The sequence below is a fragment of the Malus sylvestris genome, chromosome 3 (assembly GCF_916048215.2).
Source record: "Malus sylvestris chromosome 3, drMalSylv7.2, whole genome shotgun sequence".
NCBI classification, from domain to species: domain Eukaryota; kingdom Viridiplantae; phylum Streptophyta; class Magnoliopsida; order Rosales; family Rosaceae; genus Malus; species Malus sylvestris.
This window is the reverse complement of record NC_062262.1, coordinates 36367686-36384295: the sequence shown is the minus strand read 5'-3', so window position 1 is coordinate 36384295 and position 16610 is coordinate 36367686. Positions and strand designations below refer to the sequence as shown.

At 38.4% G+C, this 16610-nt stretch overlaps 3 protein-coding genes across 5 annotated transcripts; 2 read left to right on the top strand and 1 right to left on the bottom strand.

Moving 5' to 3' along the window:
* Positions 1-2796: 2796 nt before the first annotated feature.
* Positions 2797-8192, top strand: LOC126617320 (probable glutamyl endopeptidase, chloroplastic). 3 transcript variants are annotated; one of them, XM_050285349.1, is made up of 11 exons: positions 2797-3158; positions 3394-4381; positions 4968-5096; positions 5309-5608; positions 5690-6148; positions 6286-6351; positions 6583-6643; positions 6734-6883; positions 7015-7152; positions 7256-7569; positions 7802-8192. In XM_050285349.1, coding segments are annotated over exons 1-11 (2916 nt in total). In that variant the 5' UTR covers positions 2797-2848; the 3' UTR covers positions 7803-8192. The 3 variants fall into 3 exon arrangements, with proteins under 3 accessions (XP_050141306.1, XP_050141304.1, XP_050141303.1); XM_050285347.1 differs by having other exon boundaries at positions 7790-8192; XM_050285346.1 differs by having other exon boundaries at positions 7256-7848.
* Positions 8193-8871: 679 nt separating this feature from the next.
* LOC126617324 (probable cytochrome c oxidase subunit 5C-3) lies at positions 8872-10519 on the bottom strand. Its single transcript, XM_050285355.1, has 2 exons — positions 10341-10519; positions 8872-9312 (listed from the first exon to the last, which is right to left on the bottom strand). The coding sequence occupies exon 2, from the start codon at positions 9300-9302 to the stop codon at positions 9111-9113; it is 192 nt and encodes a 63-aa protein (XP_050141312.1). The 5' UTR covers positions 9303-9312; positions 10341-10519; the 3' UTR covers positions 8872-9110.
* A 2716-nt stretch (positions 10520-13235) lies between these two features.
* LOC126617323 (uncharacterized) lies at positions 13236-16273 on the top strand. Its single transcript, XM_050285354.1, has 2 exons — positions 13236-13765; positions 15378-16273. The coding sequence occupies exons 1-2, from the start codon at positions 13327-13329 to the stop codon at positions 15923-15925; spliced, it is 987 nt and encodes a 328-aa protein (XP_050141311.1). The 5' UTR covers positions 13236-13326; the 3' UTR covers positions 15926-16273.
* The last annotated feature ends 337 nt before the right edge of the window (positions 16274-16610 follow it).

Sequence of the window (16610 nt, the reverse complement as noted above, 5' to 3'; positions counted from 1 at the left end):
CCCATTCCACTTGTCCTGTTATCCACAACTTCTGCGTGCAAGCCCCACATCGATTGCGTGCACGCCCCTCAAGTTCCCCATCAGTCCTCTCGCCCGCCTACCTCAGATAATGTATCCAAGCGTATGTGAGTCGAAAGTATATCGTATTCATTCTCGTATCCGATATGCGACAGAATTGTTGCATCCATGCATCGTAGTATTTAATATACGACATAACATATCCTCGCATACATAACATTGTAATGATCAAAGATCTAAAAATTTAGGCAGATGGAGAGTAAGACATACAACATCTTTGTTTGAGAAACAAGACATACAACATCTTCAGTAACAAGGAAATGGATGAAGCCCATTTTGAGCTGCTTGGGCGCACTATTTCTGTTAACCTCCACTCGAGAGAAGAGGACAGTAGCACTCCATGACCTCGGGTGCAATCTTCTCGACGGCCTCCCCCTTGGGGACCTTTAACGACACATGCTGCCCTCACGTGGAGGTATAATGGTAAATAAACAATTGCTAAGGTACTGTAATTATCAGTAAACACAGTTCAATACATCAAGAGTTATAATATGAATAATTGAATCTCGATGTACTGAGCTGTGTTCAGGGGCGGAGGCACTATTAGGCCAGTATAGGCCAAGGCCTACCCTCACTCTTTAGGCCATTCTTAATATTTAGTATTATTACTATTATACAAGGAAGAAAATATCGGTGATATCGGAAATATAGGTAGTCCGAAAACACGGAAATATCGATGGAAATATCGGTAAAATATCGATATCGATAAAAATTACATGGAAACCACGGAAATTGTAAGAAAAACTTGGAAATTTTAATTGAAACTTTGCAAGATGTTTATTTAGTCAATTATCTATTAGTTTATCACAAAAAATTAGAATGAAATGCATTGCATGATAGATTTAACTGATTTAAATTGATTATATAGCGAGCTGGCAAACATTGTGAGTGTAAAAAATATGTAGTAATTAATGAAAAAAAGTTTAAAGACACCACAATCATTATATATAATGAATTAGTACAATATTTTACACTTTATATATTTTATTTTTTTTTCTCTCAAATAACACACACAGACTAACACATAGCCTGGATATTTTGAAAGCAGGTTTGGATTTTTTTTTCTTCTCTCGGATAACACACACACACACCCCACTTCTACACACGCACACGCACAGACACATTGTAACAACCCAATCCCAAATTTTTATATATTTTCGTGGTTCCCCAAATAATTATGAAATTATCGTTTTAGTCCCCTATCTTAACCAAATCTGGACCATTCATCTTGATTTCCAAATTCTCTCAAGCTACCACGTGGTAGCACCCTAGCACCCTCACGTATCTCTCTCTCTCCCCACCCCGTGACCTCTTTCTCCTTCTTTCTTCTCTGCACTCACTCTCCCTCTCTCGAAGACCCTCACTCTTTCACCCTTTGACCCACACCCGAGAGCACCCACGCACACCCTTCGTGGTACTCCGTCGACGGCATCGTCACCACCTTCTACACGCCGTCGTCTCTCTCTCTCTCTTTCTCTCTCTCCCGTCGCTGCGCAACTCGACGAAACCCCAAGAATCTCCGGCGAGTTCTTCATGGGTTATGGTTAGGTAAGCCTCGAACCTCTATTTCCGTGTTGGTTTGTTGCTTGGATGTGATTATTGAGGTTATTCTGTCATTTTTACCAAGGATTTAGCACGGAATCAGCCCGGGAATAGGCGCACCCATCTCCGGCGAGACCGTGGGTGTCGAGAGGTTTTCCGACCACCACGGGTTGTTTCACGACAAATGGAAGGTATAAACGCACTCCTCTCGTCTCGTGCTTTTGTTTGATACCTAGATCGGGGTCTAGAACCCTTGTTTGTGGTCGGCCGGAGCTGTAGCAGCTCCGGCGTTCTTCTCCGAGTAGCACGGTTAACAAAATATCTCGATATTTCCAAAATATCGCGATATTATCGAAAATATCGCAATATTTTGACGAAAACCACACGGATACCTATTTAAATATCCATTACTCGAAAAATCGATATTATCGGCGATATTTCGCCGATAATATCAATATTTAAATCCATGCTATTATATATATATATATATATATATTTTCAAACTTAGTAGTATACTTCTTTTAGTTCATATAAAAATCTTAAATTCTTCACCAATAGTTAAAATATGGTGAATTATCAATTTAGTCCCTCAATTATTACCTTTAATGAAAATTAGGTCTTTAAACTATTTTCTTTTTGAAAAAATCAGTCATCAAACTAATAAAATCTACCAATTTATTCTATATTAACTTGGGTTGATGCTACAGTGACCATCTCCTTAAGCCATCTTTTGAGATCACATGATGATATACCTGTTAATGGTTGAACTACTACTTTAAGTCGATAAAGAAGAAATCTAATCATCAACCGTCACATTATGTGGTATCCAAAATATAGTCGCAAAACTTGGTCTTCTTAGCATTTTTAATTGATTTGATCCTCTTTAATTTTGATTAACTACTCTTTATATTGACTTGATATTGGAAAGTTAATTTTAACATGAAAAAGTATTTAGCACCTAAAAAAATTTAATTAGCTCAAACTCCAAGCATGTATTATACTTTATACTATCTTCTTTTTTTTTTTTTTAACATTTGCATGAGGTCTCTCATCACGTAAAATCCTGACTTCGTCAGTGGCTGTGTTTGCAGAAAAAAAAAATTCTCTCAATTATGAGTGGCGAAGCGGGCGCCTACGGAAAGAAATACTGTCTCCACTCACACACTGCACAGTGACAGAGCGCACTAAATTCCTATTCGATCAAAAAATAGAAAAAAATAAAAATCGAATGAATGTCGATAGGATGTTCCTTCACAAAGTCTATCATCGCCTCTCCCTCCTCTCCCTCACTCCCCCTCACTCACTCCCTTTCAAGCCTCTCCACTTCACATCGGTCCTTTCGCCCGCCCACCTCAGAACAAGGCGCTCCCCATACGACGCCGTAAGTTCCATCAGAACATCCGCCGCCGCCATGGCCACCTCTCGGCTCCGCAACCTCGTCCCCGTCAACGCCGTCGCTTCCGAAGATTCCAACAGTGGCGGAGCCACCAACGGCTCTGTCTCTTCCACTGCAGCTGCCACTTCACTTGACGATGAAGGTATTCAATCATAATCCACACATATACTTTGTGCTCGTGTATATTATTGTTGAATATGGATTTGTATAATCTGTGTCTGTTTGAACCCCAAATCTGGGTTGAATTTTGAAAGTTTTGATTTTATTGCTTGCTCTCGTAACTTTGTTTGGTTGGTTAATTGGATTTCAATTGGTTGTGAACTTAAATTCGAAGATTTCTGTGCTAGTAATTCGTATGTATATATTTGTTTATGCAGAGGATGCGACTTTGGGAGTTAGATACCGTCTTCCTCCGCAAGAAATCAAAGATATTGTGGATGCTCCGCCACTTCCCGCCTTGTCATTCTCACCGCATAGGGATAAGATACTGTTTCTCAAGCGGAGAGCGTTGCCGCCATTGGCAGAACTTGCAAGACCCGAGGAAAAGCTTGCCGGTGTTCGTATTGATGGAAAATGCAATACAAGGACGAGGATGTCGTTTTACACGGGTATTGGGATCCATCAATTATTGCCTGATGGCACCCTTGGTCCGGAGATAGAGGTGCGTGGATTCCCTGATGGTGCCAAGATCAATTTTGTTACTTGGTCCCCGGATGGCCGCCATTTAGCCTTCACCATCCGGTTTGATGAGGGGGAAAGTACTACTAGTAAGCTTAAAGTGTGGGTGGCCCAAGTTGAAACAGGGATTGCTAAACCTTTGTTTAAGTCGGAAGAAATATTTTTGAATGCAGTTTTTGATAATTTTGTTTGGGTGAATGATTCTTCTTTGTTAGTTTGCACCATTCCTCAGTCTCGTGGTGACCCGCCAAAGAAACCTTTGGTTCCTTTTGGGCCTAAAATTCAATCTAATGAGCAGAAAAGTATTATCCAAGTTAGGACCTTTCAGGATTTGCTGAAGGATGAGTATGATGAAGATTTGTTTGACTACTACGCCACGACACAACTTGTTTTGGCCTCCTTGGATGGGGCGGTTAAGGAAATTGGTTCTCCAGCTGTATATACATCAATGGACCCCTCTCCCGATCAGAAATACCTTTTAATTAGTTCAATTCACAGACCATACTCTTTCATTGTACCATGTGGAAGATTTCCCAAGAAGGTGGATGTGTGGACAGCTGATGGGAAGTTTGTTAGAGAAATTTGTGATCTGCCCCTTGCTGAGGACATCCCCATTGCATTCAGTAGTGTGCGAAAGGGGAAGCGTTCTATCAACTGGAGAGCAGATAAACCATCAACACTCTATTGGTATGCATTTTCAGTCCTGTTTTCAAACTGTTTGGATAACTCAAGTGGCATCTCTTTGAGTTGTTATCTCACTCTCACTCTCTTTCTCATGATATCATAACAAGTACTCGATAAAGACTTTTTATGGAGTAGTGTACATGATACGCTGTAGACTGTAGTAATAGTTAGTTTTGTATGCTTTTATAAGTTAAATATATTTCTAAGCATGCGCTTCAAAATGAAAAAGCAGAACGACAGTCTAAACTGTTGTAATTCCACATCATTGTTAATAAACTATCCAAGCATTCATCTACAATGTCTTTAGATTTTTATTTCTTAATTTTAACTTTGTCCCTACAGTCATTCGCATCATCCTAAATGCATTTGTGATATGCAATAAGTTACAGAATCACTTTCCATTCACCAAATATAGGACCTGGCCTCAGGCCAACTTCTTGTTCAATTTTTGTCGTGTTTCGGGCTAGGCTCATTAAGAATTTGACATCTCCAAGCCCAAACTAACCTATGGCCAGGTCTACTTATGACTTGTACATAGTTGTTTGTGTATATGATTTCAGTTACCTGATTGACACTGTGACTTTACTAGGGTTGAGACCCAAGATGAAGGAAATGCAAAAGTGGATGTTTCTCCACGTGATATAGTTTATACACAGTCCGCTGAGCCACTTGAAGGTGAAGGGCCAACTGTCCTACACAAACTTGATCTTCGCTATGGGTATGAAGTTGAACTGTTATTATATTTTTTATCATCTATTGGCATCAATAATATTTCTGTTTTATTGGGGTTTTTGGAAGAATTATTTTCCAAGGGAACTTTTTCTCTTTTCTCCAGAAGACTTCTAAAACTGTGCTACGCTTAAGAAGCTTCATGGTGGTCCCAACACTAACCATACTTGTTTTATGCATTTGAAATTTTCAATTTCACAGAGGGATTTCTTGGTCAGATGATTCACTGGCTCTAGTTTACGAGTCTTGGTACAAAACACGGAGAACGAGAACCTGGGTAATTTCTCCTGGATCAAATGATGTCAGTCCACGCATCCTGTTTGATAGATCATCAGAAGATGTGTATTCTGATCCTGGCTCTCCTATGCTGCGGAGAACTCCTGCTGGGACATATGTGTTAGCAAAAGTAAAGAAAGAAAATGAGGAAGGCACTTATTTACTGCTGAATGGAAATGGTGCTACACCAGAGGGAGATATCCCCTTCCTCGACTTGTTTGACATGTACGTTTTTTATAATTTCTTGTTTCTATTGTGTTCTCAAGTGCTCATGTGTGTTTGGTGTCCTAAACCAAATTCTTTCAGAAATACAGGAAACAAAGAAAGAATATGGAAGAGTGACAAAGAAAAGTATTACGAGACTGTTGTTGCTTTAATGTCTGATGAGGAAGAAGGGGATCTGCTCATTGATCACCTGAAAGTATTGACTTCCAAAGAGTCAAAAACTGAAAACACCCAGTATTCTATCCTAAGCTGGCCAGAAAAGAAAGCAGTCCAAATTACAAATTTTCCTCATCCATATCCACAGCTGGCATCATTGCAGAAAGAGCTGGTCAAGTACCAGAGGAAGGATGGGGTTCAACTAACTGCAACGCTATACCTTCCACCAGGTTATGATCCAGCCAGAGATGGCCCTCTTCCATGTCTGTTCTGGTCTTACCCTGGAGAATTCAAGAGCAAAGATGCTGCTGGACAAGTTCGTGGTTCTCCTAATGAATTTGCTGGCATAGGTCCCACATCAGCCCTCCTCTGGCTGGCTCGAAGGCATGCATTACCTCTTCCCATTGTTTTATTACTATGTTTTGGTGTTTCTGTGTATAATAGTCTTTGTTTAGAACCTTTTTGGTGTCCGGATTGTTTTAAACATGTTGACCAATTTTTGATTGCTCGGAATCGTGCAGGTTTGCTATTCTGTCTGGACCAACAATTCCTATTATTGGTGAGGGTGATAAAGAAGCAAATGATAGGTAACTTGTTTTTGCATATGTAATAACCTGGGTTTCTGCTTCCAGCCAAAATTAATTATAATTTTCTGTATGAACTCAGTAGCATTTCTCGTAAGGTTAGTGACAGAAGATGATTCATATTTCATAAATCCATCGAATTGTTAACTGGGTAAAAAATGGATTAGATACTCCCAACGTGCCACTAATGCTTTAGTGTTTTTCTACGAGTTATAATGTATATATTTTGACCAGCTATGTGGAGCAATTGGTTGCAAGTGCAGAGGCTGCTGTGGAGGAAGTTGTTCGACGCGGGGTAAGCTTCTCCACTTTTGCAGTATGAATCTTTTTAGATTCTGACTTAATAATGTTGACCTGAACCTCTTCTGGTGCTACCCTTATTAAGGTGGCTCATCCAGACAAAATTGCTGTTGGGGGACATTCATATGGGGCATTCATGACTGCAAACCTCTTGGCACATGCCCCTCATCTTTTTTCTTGTGGAATTGCTCGTTCTGGTGCTTACAACAGAACACTTACTCCTTTTGGTTTTCAGGTAGCTTATGAGAAGTTGATTTAAATATATACACATATGTGTTCTGATATTTTCTCTTTCCATGCCATAAGACCTAGGTAATTACTTTACCTTTTGTTTTAATGGCCTGACTCCTTGGTTTATCGGTGCAGAACGAGGATAGAACTCTTTGGGAGGCTACCAGTACTTATGTAGAGATGAGTCCCTTCATGTCCGCTAATAAAATTAAGAAGCCAATCTTGCTTATCCATGGAGAAGAAGACAATAATTCTGGAACTTTGACAATGCAGGTACAGATGTCCTTCACCCCTTTAATGCTGACTTGCATGATGAGTTTCTTCTTGTTCGTGAGCTGTCGACATGTGATTTCATTTATGTTTGTGTGTTATACAGTCGGATCGCTTCTTTAATGCTCTGAAAGGTCATGGTGCTCTGTCCCGCCTCGTGATTCTTCCATTTGAGAGCCATGGATATGCAGCAAGAGAGAGCATCATGCACGTGCTATGGGAAAGTGATAGATGGCTTCAGAAATATTGCGTGTCAAACACTTCCAATGTAAATGCAGATTCCGATGCAAGTAAAGAGAACTTAAGCCCAGGATCTACAGTTTCTGAAAGCAAATCGGTGGCTGCTAGTGGAGGCGGTAGTCCAGAGGTGTCAAATTCTGAGCATGAAGGATTTGACTCATTGCCAAGGTCATCGTTATGGTAATTTCTTTAATCTTGCAGAAATAGAGGGACATAACTAAATTAACTCTGAAAAAAAATAGAAGCAAGATAATTATTTCAAAATCTCTTTACAACATCTATCCTCTGAAAGGATCCGAACCTTGGAGTATCAGTTTTCCTCCTCTATTCGTTACCATAAATTCCTTTTCTTAAATCTTGGGTTTTCTACTTACGTATTTGTCGAATGATTATCCTGTAGAAAAAATTGCAGATCGTGGCTTCTGAGAACTAGTTCGCACATCAATGTGGTGTACGAAATTGATGGCACAAGATTGCCCTGTCAAAGTGCGATGGCAACGATTCTTCCTCGTTGAACTGCAATTCGTATTTGTCACAATTGCGATGTATCATTTGTAATTGTATCCCAAACTTCTTTGGCTCCAAAATCCTTCCAGTTGATGGATGTTGAGCAGCCAAAATCTGGGAGAGGGGGTTGGGGTTATAAACTTATACGTGTTCCATAACTTCCATCTGTTGCTTTTAATGTCATAAAGCTCTTGAACGAAAAATAACGTTACACAGACAATCCAGTTGTAATATTGAAGAGCTAATTTGGTATTAAGTTATCTCTATTAATTAATGAAACCTTATTTGTCAACCAAGAGATGGTGAAAATACTGTTTAGTCTTCTATCACAAAAAAAAAAATAATGGGCAATAATGTAATTTTACAAGTTTAAATTTTACTGTTTTTTATTGAAACCTTACCTACAATTAAACTTGTAAACAGGTCGGGTTTATCAGGTTTGGGTTGGGTTCAATCCGACCCGTTAAGTTAACAGGTCATCCGAACCTGATCCGTTAGCTTAACCGGTCATCCGTTAACAATTATTATTATTATTATTTTTTTTTGCATAGATTTTATTTTTTGTTGTTAAGACTTTATTGAAATTACTAAAATATCATCAACTAACGGATGCTAACAGGTCTAACGGGTTGACCCAAAGTGACCCGTTATTTAACGGGTTGTTAACGGATTCACCAGTTTGCGACCCGACTCGTTAAGCATCCACCCAAATACTAATATTAACGGTCGGGTCGGGTCCACAGATCGAGTTCAAAATGTCAGGTCTACCTACAATATTAAAAAAATTAAAAAAAAAAAACCAAAAACCTCCCACTTCCCCCCCCCCAAAAAAAAACACATTTTCTCTCTCCCTCTCTCCTCATTTTCTAAAAAAAATGTGTTCGTGTTGACAAATGCTAGTAATTCGATGAAGAAAAGCGGTTGGTTGGATGACTTTGACTTAAAAATAAAATGTACTCTGACCGACAATGGAAATGTTTAAGAGAATTGTACCATCCTCATGAAACTTATCACGCTCGATTCAATTGTACAAAACAGAGGTAGAGCAATCATAAATGCAATCACAAGGAAGAGAATATCAATGACATAGTTTGATTTTTGAAGTAATACTGTAATCCATAACAGTCGATAAACTTGATAATTTCAAGACCAAACTAAATGGAAAGGGAGAATGATTAACTGGGTGTTGGATTCATGGTCGGAACTGCGAATAGCTATTCTTCAACGACAACACTGATTTCACCCTTCTCGAGCAAGTCGTAGAACGCCCTCACTTTCCTCTGCTCATTCCAGTGATGCATTTTCCACAGACTTCCGCAAGCCAAGGCAAGCACCGATCCATACAATATCTCCTTGACAACACTTGGACCTTTCAATGTGGCATGAGCAATCTTGTGACCCGCCATTTCGCTTGATCTGCAATTAGGAAAGCGTCATTTTATCCATTTCATACAGATATGATTCTGTATCATCTCAGGTTAGTCGTACATTACAATCAAGTGAGGATTATATCTCTCTAACATAACCGACTCACTAACAGCATCCTAACAATACACTGATCAGTGATCAGATGGTTTAATCTGTGTTACATGTCATCATCTTCATATGACATTGACCCTCACAAACATATAGACTAATCCTGTGACGCTTGGCATCACCTTAACTCTATATACTCTAACAGATTGAACCCCAAAACAGGAGGCCTTGGATTTAGGTACTCCATATACTCCTAACAGAATAAACTGTAAAATAAAACGAGAGGCCTAGGATTTAGGTCAAGTAATCAATAGGCTGTCTGCAAAGTAGAATGTAACGAAGAACAGATATAAAAGCATGCTATAAATTTTATCCCTGGGAGGTTACCACAATCAGACTATGGCATCTAACTTTATGCCCAAAAATTAGAGATCTTAGGTTCGATTCTCACCAAATGCAAGTTTGAACCATATTATTGCTAGCCCATTGTGAGGCTAAGGCGCCCACCCCTCACCCCTCCCCTTAGTGTAGATAATATCACTTGTTAAAAAAAAAAAAAAAAAACACTTTATGCCCAAAAATTGAACCTTTCGATAGGATGCCTAGAAATTTTAAACCCACCGAACACTTTCAGGATAAAAATGAAAAGACTTTTGTCTGTAAAATCCATGAAATTTTCCGGAGTGTTTTATGCTTTCGGGGTGCAGTGAACCAGAGATTGATTTTCTCCAATCCCATCATCCCAATATCCAATTTTTCCATCATTTATCACATATTTACAGAGCAATTAAACAACTAACCGAACAGAAAAATAAAATATGAAAATAGTGATCGAAGTCGAATATACTAGAAACGTCAATAACCGGATTCAAATAGTTGCTTAGAATAAGAAATCGTTTCCACAAACCAATAAATACGAATAAAATAAAAGAGAGAAGCGAGATCGAATTGTTTGTTAGGGTTTTTACCTGAGAACGAAGGGCTGCGACGAGAGAGAGAGACTGCGAATTCGAAATTGGGGCTTCGTGTAAAGGTCGATCCTTTTCAACCGATCGGCCTCCTGTGAGCCTCCCCTTCCCTCTCGAAGAAAATCTAGGCTCTTCCGAGTTCCGAGATCGTGGGCTTCTTATCCCTTTGGGCTTAGATTGGAATTAGCCGGATTGGGTAATCGTTTTATTGGGCCTTGAGACTGGCCTTTAAAATCTTAGCAGTGTTTCATATTGGAGTTACCTTTTTATCCCTGCTTTTAGCTAATATTAAAAAGAAGTATTAGTATTTTGCATTTAGTCTCCTATTTTTTTGTTTGATGGCTAATTATTTTCGATTAAAGTGAACCTCGGTAGTTCTATTCAGTCTTTTTATTATAATATGTATTTTTTCTTGATAGTACGTATCATTGAATGATACGAAAAATGAATTTACTAATACAGAAAATAGAGAATCTAATAGCTATTTAAATCAATCTAACAAGTAAATACTCGTAGCATTAAGTATTATGTAGCCACACTACGTTATTGTAGTTATCTAGTGAGTTCAAGTTAGAGTCTTTGGATTGTGTTTGTTGTGTACAAATAGCAATTTGAGTTGCCCAAAACTCTCAAACACAAAAATCCAGTCGGCTTGCTCAACCCACTGGATACTCAATACTTGGCTACTTAAAAAATAAGTACACATTCCTAATCAAAACTGTTCGTTGCCAGGTTATAGAAAGTTTAATTTATTCTTTGCGAAGATAATTTTTACAGAATGATTCATAATATGAACGATTTTGATCATAAACATAAAGATCTGTAATTCGAAACATCTTTATACAAGCGATGTTGATTGATCTATCTTTTAAAACCAGTGATTTTGTTTTGTTTTAGGTGAAGAAATTGAGTGAAGTTTGGAATTTATATTTGGAAATATAAAAATTGCATCATTTCCCATGTTATGAAATAAATAATTGGAATTATTTTTGAAAATTATATGCCAAATTTGAGTCAATGGTCGTAAGTGGTGGGCAAGTCAAAAGATTAAAAATGGGAACAATCTGGCGAGACTTTAATATATTAGCAATACCAGCCATGCAGCTACTTCTCCAACTCCCTCAAGTCTTAACCACACAAACGAAAAGAAAGAATATTTTTGTCACTCAGTACTATGGTTTGATAATATTTTTTTTATTTAGAAATGAGAGGGCTTAGGTTTGAATATCGTAGATGGTGAATTCGCTACCAAATTAGATTATATATTATGTGGCTTAGCCGAACTCCCTTAGTATAAAAAAAATCAATGTACTAGAAAAAAGAATCTTCTAGTAATTTGTAATAATTTAGTGAGAAATGCTAAAGAGAATTCTTCAAAAGTGAGATTCTCTGGATTACTTCATGTTTTTAGCACAATATTTTATAATATTGACACAGAAATTGACGTTAAATTATAAAGTGATACTGAATCCATGAAGATTTCCACTTTGAAAAAAATCTCTTTATTTCTCTAATTTGTTTTATTGTTTTGGACTATATATCGACATATGGACAAACCACCACGCTTTGATTGAGCTTTTGTTTTCCCCTTTATGTATCTTTCCCCTAACCTAATCATTCATGGTTAATAATACCAACATGCACATATATAAAGTTGATTGTAATACAATTATTTAAAAAGGCACAAAAGGAAATTTGATTTCTATCCCCTTTAAGAAATGTTTGCTTATTTGAAATACGATGACGGGTATTGAAAATTCTACTATCTTCGTGTTTAGTAATAAATAATATAAGAATTACTTTCATTCTCGACTACCTTTGCATTTCCTAATGCCTAAGAAAAAGTGATTTGTGTGGTAGCATAATTTCGTTGTCTTCAGTCTTAACAAAATTATGCCTACAAAATAAATAACATATTTGATCAAGGCCAAAGCCTCACCCCACCCCACTTCCTCACCCCACGAGGTAAAGAGTTTGGCCAATGGATATCCGATGCCTAAGTCAGTTTTTTCTAAAAAAGTGAGTTTTGGAGCTTAAGCGCGTAACAAAAGCTTAACAGAATTTGGTGGAAATAGGGTATTTATAGGGAGATGGTCGGTCTAGGCGTAGGGTTTTGTCTTCCATTGGCGAAGGTGAGGAAAGAATAATCTCAAAGATTTTAATTACAAGATAATATCTTGAGATGATCATAGTGACATTCTTAATTGAATGTGATGAATATTCCTTATTTGTTTGAGCTGATCTTCAATTTATGAGAGTATTAGAGATATAATTTGACAAGTAATCATATCTTTAATACCTTTGATTTTTCTTCCTTACCACGAACGGAAGAGCTTAATAATGTTGTAATCAGTTGCTCAAACCTTCATGATGTTAGGCTGCGTCTAAGAATATTTGTAGGCCTGCCCATCTAACGAGGACATCCTCACCTTATTAGGAAAAATGTCTTTGCTAATTTCGATCTTATTCTTGACCCGATTTATCACTTCCCGATGCAAACACCGGAAAAACAAAAAAAATTGATTGACTGTAACAAATTCTTGATCTCATTTCCATTCATTTTCTGATATTACTTTCTGGATTCATGATTTTCTATGTATTATTTTTCTTTCCCTCATCTTTTCCTCGCACGTATTATTGTTGGGATATTATATTCATACATTATAAGTTACTTTCACACTTTTTTAATTTTTAAATATTTTTTTATCAAATGTTAATAATGTGTAAAAAATATTAAAAAAATTAAAAGAACGTAAGAGAAGTAATTTGATGCGTGTGAATATAATCTCTCTCGATGTTTCGTTAGAAAGAAAATGTTCACGGTGGGGACCACAATGTTTCTAGTAAAAAATCACTCACCTCGTTCTTTTCACCCTTTGCAATTTGCATTTCATCATCTTCTTTTTATTTGAAAAGGAACACAAAGCGACATCACTCCTTCACCCAAAAACCCCAGCAGCAGTCAACACTTTCAAGGAATTCAAACATGGCTTGCTGCTCCGCCCTCTGCTCCCCCAAATTCCTCCTCCTCTTCCTCCTCCTCTCCGCCGTCCCCATCGCCTACCTCATCTCCCTCGAGGTCGCCAAACCCGCTACCCACGTCTACCACTACCACAGCACCAGCTGGTTCCGCGAGTGCGCCAAGTGGGACGATCTCAACCGTCGCTTCCTTGTCTCCTTCATAGACGGCGGAATCGGGCAAGTAACGGTGCCCAACGACGATCCCGATGCGGTTCTGGTGGAAGTCCCCGTGGTCAAACACGTTGACTTGGCCGGAAATGCTTCGCTCGGACTCCTCATCGACCGGCCCAGGAATCGCCTCCTCGTTGCCACTGCTGACGTCAAGGGCAACTTATATAGTGCGCTGGCGGCCTACGACTTGTCCACGTGGGAACGGGTGTTTCTCACTCAACTCAGCGGCCCAAGTAAGTTCCTCTTTTTGATCGTTGATCTTCATCTGGCCCGTTACCCGTTTGTTTTACTTTCATTTTTACCGCTTTCTCTGGTTGATGGTGGGTAAACCCCACGTCAACGGACGGTCTGGATTAAATTTCACTTACTAAAGCTTGTATTTTTGCCTTGAAAATTTGGAAATATAGTTGAATTATTATTAAAAAAAGGTCGATTTGCTTCTAATATAAGCGCTTTTAGTGAAAACGCTTATGATCAAGTGCTTTTCCATACGCGCCTTTGAGTTTTGGTATGCCATCCACCAGGGGACATTTGCTTCAATTCAGGTAGCAGCCACAAAAGTAGCTAAACCTATCTATCCGATTAGTGGTCAAGTATGTTTGAATGTAAAAGCATAGATTGGTAGGATTTATTTCTGAACAATAACTTTTATGGTGTTGTCTGGTAAGTTCTGATTAAATCTGGTTATGGTATGCTTTTATTTTTGCGATAGAAGTGGTTGGTGCGCTATTGTTTGTCTTCTTTAAATATTTTGGTTGGTGGTAGTGAGACTAATGGTTGTTGATCAAACTAATGAATCTTTACACATAGGCAGGTCCACCTGTTAACATTTTTATTTTATTTTAAACAATCGTAGATGTGGTTGGGGGGTTATTTAAGGCCTCGTTGGAAGTGTTTTTAAAATGATTGAAAATGCTTTTGATGAAAATTGTTTTGGAACTAATTCTTAGTAAAAATGCAAGTGAATCCTGGACACGCACTTGAAGTGTTTTCTTCTAAGAAGCACTTAAAGTACTTGTGGAACTCAAAAACATTTTCTCTAAAAACGGTTTTAGTCATTTTAAAAGTACTTCCAAATAAATCCTAAGTTATGTAAGAATAGAGACAGATGGGTAGACAACAAGGAATCGGTGAGTTATTGCCGTAGGCACCGCATTACTTGAAAGAGACGAGAGACATGGGGTTGTTACGTGTTAGTATTAGTCGAAGTGTATTTATGTACTTTTGTTATTCCACTAATTGTAAGCACCACTACTAAAACTATTCGTACCATTTTTACTACAAATATTGGTTACCTCATCTCTCACACACAACATGAGACATATCTATCAGCGGTACAGTTCACAATAGACTCGCAAGATGTGGTTGGTGATGTGGTTAGCAAATGTAGTATACCTGTCAATTACTCAAGCGCTAATTGGTGTTTAAATGACTAATCAAGAGAGATTCGATTTATTGAAGCTGTTCACTTTTGACTGTAGGTCAAATATTTGTGAGTGGACTCTATCTAACACCACCCAAAGATGAAAACTGGACTAAGATATAAAAAACTTTCTTCTAAGGTCCTCTTTGGATGGCTCACCTACTAAGTTGGCAGTTTAAAGAGACTAAACTAAGTACAATGTGGCCAAGTTTGTTTATTAGTCATGTATTGAGATTTGAAAAATATGGACGAAGTAAACTATGTAGACCCCTTGAAGCTTGAAATTGTTCAAGCATTTTTTATCCATGTCGACACATTCTTGCATCCTTTGATTGGTGTGGATTAATGTTTATTGTCAAAATCGTTATTACAGTTTATAGATATGATTCACATCCCATTCTCTGTTTTTTCTGTTGATGTAGGTGATGAGAAATCATTCGCAGATGATGTTGCAGTTGATGCAGAAGGTAATGCATATGTGACAGATTGCACAGCCAGTAAAATTTGGAAGGTTGGAGCTGACGGGAAGCTCCTCTCTACAATTAGAAACCCTCTCTTCAAAGCAAAGGAGTGGTACAAAAACTTGGTTGGCCTAAACGGAATCGTTTACCACCCAGATGGCTACTTGATAGTTATTCACACTTTCAGTGGTAAATTGTTGAAGATTGATCTAGCAAAGGGAGAGGAAGTGAAGCTCATTGAGGTAGCTGGAGGACCGCTAACATTTGGGGATGGTCTAGAGCTCCTATCTCCCACCAAGGTTGTAGTTGCCGGCAACCCTTCTGGTAGATTAGTGGAGAGCTCTGACGGGTGGGAGACAGCTTCCGTTGTGGGAAAATTCTCAGGCCCAAGGCATCGGTTGGCCACAGCAGCAACCGTGAAGGACGGGAAGGTGTATCTCAGCCACATGGTTGGCATGGGATACCCCAAGAAGACGCATGCCCTCGTTGAGGCAGTCTTTTCTGCCTGAAAGCTGGACTCGTCTCAACTCCACAACCGCCATCGTATTCATATGTAGATTAGATGTTGTCTGCGGAGTTTCAATTTGATTTCTACATCAGTAAACCACATTTCTACGTTTTGAGCGGATAGGCGCGTCGTCCATGAATAGCCTCTGTAACTTTGGAATCATCCGAGAGGGGGATTCCCGGCTTCCATTGTCTCCCATTCTCTCTTTTGGTTTGTTTTATTCCTACCGTAAACGATCCTTTTATTTGGGTTGGGCTTCCTACTTTCCCTTGTTCTTCTCGTGGGTTGAACATAAACGCCTGGTTTATAAATGAGATGTTTGGGCTTGTTGTGGGCCTGTATTTAAAAATTCTTTTTCTTTTCCTTTTTAAAGTAGAAAACAAAGCGTCGCCTCCTTTTGCTACACGACAATATGTTTGGGTCCAAAAACCATTAAGGGCTACGACCCATACAGCTATTAATCCCAACAAAAAAACATTGTCACGACTCATGACTCACGTGGTAGGAAATGGACAATCTCATCAGGAATATCAACTCAATCCATATCTGCATTTATTGTAAATACTGAACACCATTCGATTCATCAAATGTCATTGTATAAATGGTTGATCAAGTGTCATTGTACAAGTGGTTGATTTATTTTTATTTTTTTTTTATTTTTAAATATCCAAGTACTTGTATTATGA

What these genes read in the sequence shown, in the direction of transcription:
- LOC126617320 (XM_050285346.1), top strand. Translation starts at nt 2,849, where the DNA reads ATGAATGTCGATAGGATGTTCCTTCACAAAGTCTATCATCGCCTCTCC. An exon ending in TTCCTCGACTTGTTTGACAT is followed by an intron (nt 5,609 to 5,689) that starts GTACGTTTTTTA and finishes AAATTCTTTCAG; the next exon opens with AAATACAGGAAACAAAGAAA. An exon ending in CTGGAACTTTGACAATGCAG is followed by an intron (nt 7,153 to 7,255) that starts GTACAGATGTCC and finishes TGTGTTATACAG; the next exon opens with TCGGATCGCTTCTTTAATGC.
- LOC126617324 (XM_050285355.1), bottom strand. Translation starts at nt 9,302, where the DNA reads ATGGCGGGTCACAAGATTGCTCATGCCACATTGAAAGGTCCAAGTGTT.
- LOC126617323 (XM_050285354.1), top strand. Translation starts at nt 13,327, where the DNA reads ATGGCTTGCTGCTCCGCCCTCTGCTCCCCCAAATTCCTCCTCCTCTTC. An exon ending in CACTCAACTCAGCGGCCCAA is followed by an intron (nt 13,766 to 15,377) that starts GTAAGTTCCTCT and finishes CTGTTGATGTAG; the next exon opens with GTGATGAGAAATCATTCGCA.